Below are 2,334 nucleotides of genomic sequence, written 5' to 3' on the forward strand. Positions count from 1 at the left end.
AGAAATCATGACTCTTCTCATCTCGGGGCCGTCTCTGTTCGTCAAGCTCACGGCGAGATGACATGGTGGCTTTACTAGATCGGTCTCGAGGTGTCACGGCTGGGATCATGAATATGCCGAGATGGCTTTGTCTCAAGCTTCCAGACATCTATGGCGAGGTGGCTGGTTCACAGTGATCTCCCAAGGTCTTCTCTAGAGCTCTTTGCAACTGGCACGAACAGGAGAGTAGAAGAGTTCAGTAAGAACACGCTCATCTCCTGATCTCGCAAGACTGCAACGATGGAGCCTAAAGACTCGTAGAGATTGATGTATCTGAAGCCTAACGTTTGATTGTGCGTCTCATTGTTTCTTTCCTCGTGACTCCCATCATCCTCTCAGCTTATTCTTGTGTTTGAATAAAACGCCTTTGTATCAGTTAAGATACTGATGCTATGATCTGAGCAGAGTAGAAACTTTGAGAGCAGAGTAGAAACTTTGAGAGTAAAGCAAGAGCCCGAGTGTAAACAGAAAGCTCAAACGCTCAGCTCCTTGTGATGGAGACGTGATGACGCTTTGCCATTGATCCCGAACTGAGAACGACGACGTCTCCATTCGAGTATACGACCACGAGCCTGGAGCATGGAGAGAGACATGAACAGAGCTCGAAGAAGCATCTTTTTGTCTGATTCAGAGACTCTGTTTTCACGCATCACCAAGAAGAGTACGACATAGAGCAAAACGAGCTCGTGTTCTCCTTGTCGTCTAGGTCTACGGAAAGCTCGTACCTTTGAGAAAGGTTGATCTTGATTCGCCGGAGGAGGGAGGTTGATTTTCCGTCGTGGGTTCTGAGCAAAGTGGAAGCTTTGTTGAGGGTCGCCATGGAAGATCGTTAGTGTAGGGATGAAAAGGAGGAAGCTTTCCTCGCCGTGATCTAGTCTCGAACTTGGAGCACGTTCGAGAGTCTCCACAGCCGGCGCCGATTATTGACAAGGTGGTTACGGGATCGGTTTTCTTTGACTCAGATCGCGCTAGGTCGTTGTCGGTTGGAGTTGAATGGAGCTCGACAGATCTGAGGAAGCAACGACTACCTCGTCCTTTTATAAACTCGCCGGAGGTTCGACCCCTCCTTCTAGCGCCAACTGTTTGATCCAATAATGGTGTTTATGCTGAAATGTTTGTTGAATCAATACAATAAAAAAATCTAAAAAAGATGATTAGATTCTTTGAGGTTTAAGAGAAATCTTGAAAGAATCAAATGAGAAATGAACATGAAAAAGAGTATAAAGAGATCATATTGATTATAGATTACATTACAAAGATGTTTGAAGTGTAAAGTGAACCTATGAATCAATTAGATCTCTATATGAAAGTGTCTCAAGTCTAAGAATGAAGAAAGAGATCCCCTCTTCTAAGAAGAAGTTAGTTCCTTGTTTATAGAAAGATGAAGCCTAAGATTTTCTAGCAATATGGACCTAATTCAATGTCTAATGGGCCTTGAGGAGGATGTAAATCCACCCCAGCAGATAGGCAACACGTTTAACCTTTATTTTTTCGGTATGTCTTCAGATATGTCATACGTATTCAACTTAGGGGCATTGGAAACTTTGTGGAGCAAATCTGCTACAAGCATGGAAAAGTATACTGATATCGATGGGAAGGTGAACGTTGATGCCAAGAACGTTAACGTCGAGCGCGGTACAGAGACAGACTGCAGCCTCAAGGTCAGCCAAGCCTGCAATGAGCCAGCAGCACGGCGGTACTGGTGGCGGTGGGCTTCTTAATGTGAAGTCAATTGCATTGAGCACATTAGTGCAAGCACCGATCTGAAGGGCATTTCTAGGACAAGTGCCTTGAGCAGAACTGTAAGTGAAGAAGAGGAGGTTAAGGAAAAGGAAGAGTGCAAGAGAGGTTCTTCGAGCCATTTGTTTGTGTACCAGAAAAACTCTGAAACAAAATCTCAGGAAGTAGTAGTGTGTTTATATTCTTTGAGACGGGTGGAGATAAATTATGGGGTTTTAGTGGATATTTATAGAATTTTCGATTGGAGAGTCATAAATTGGTTTCTACAAGAGATTAGTTGACTATTTTTTTTTTTTTCATATTTATGAGTCGACTATAATAAGTACACGCAACAATTATTGTCTGAATTAGTTGGCAAATCATAAAAAAAGAATATTGTACAAAATATAGAGTATATATTTTGTTTTAATTTTTTTAAAAACTTAATTTTCGAATTTTTGTTTTCCTTTGTAATCATATTTGTGTTTTTCTTTGTAATCATATTGTGTAAAAATCTAAATCAAAATATATTTTATAATATAATAGCAATTTAAAAATTGATCCGACATACACTCA

At 41.0% G+C, this 2,334-nt stretch overlaps 1 protein-coding gene across 1 annotated transcript; it reads right to left on the reverse strand.

Moving 5' to 3' along the window:
* Positions 1-1,565: 1,565 nt before the first annotated feature.
* On the reverse strand, positions 1,566-1,964 carry LOC106326488 (putative lipid-binding protein AIR1). Its single transcript, XM_013764459.1, has one exon. It carries the CDS (start codon positions 1,899-1,901, stop codon positions 1,566-1,568), a length of 336 nt encoding a protein of 111 aa, XP_013619913.1. The 5' UTR covers positions 1,902-1,964.
* Positions 1,965-2,334: the final 370 nt, after the last annotated feature.

This window comes from Brassica oleracea, chromosome C2, assembly GCF_000695525.1.
Source record: "Brassica oleracea var. oleracea cultivar TO1000 chromosome C2, BOL, whole genome shotgun sequence".
Lineage (NCBI taxonomy): Eukaryota > Viridiplantae > Streptophyta > Magnoliopsida > Brassicales > Brassicaceae > Brassica > Brassica oleracea.

Excerpts from the sequence above, each read along its gene's own strand:
- LOC106326488 (XM_013764459.1), bottom strand. The coding sequence starts at position 1,901 with ATGGCTCGAAGAACCTCTCTTGCACTCTTCCTTTTCCTTAACCTCCTC.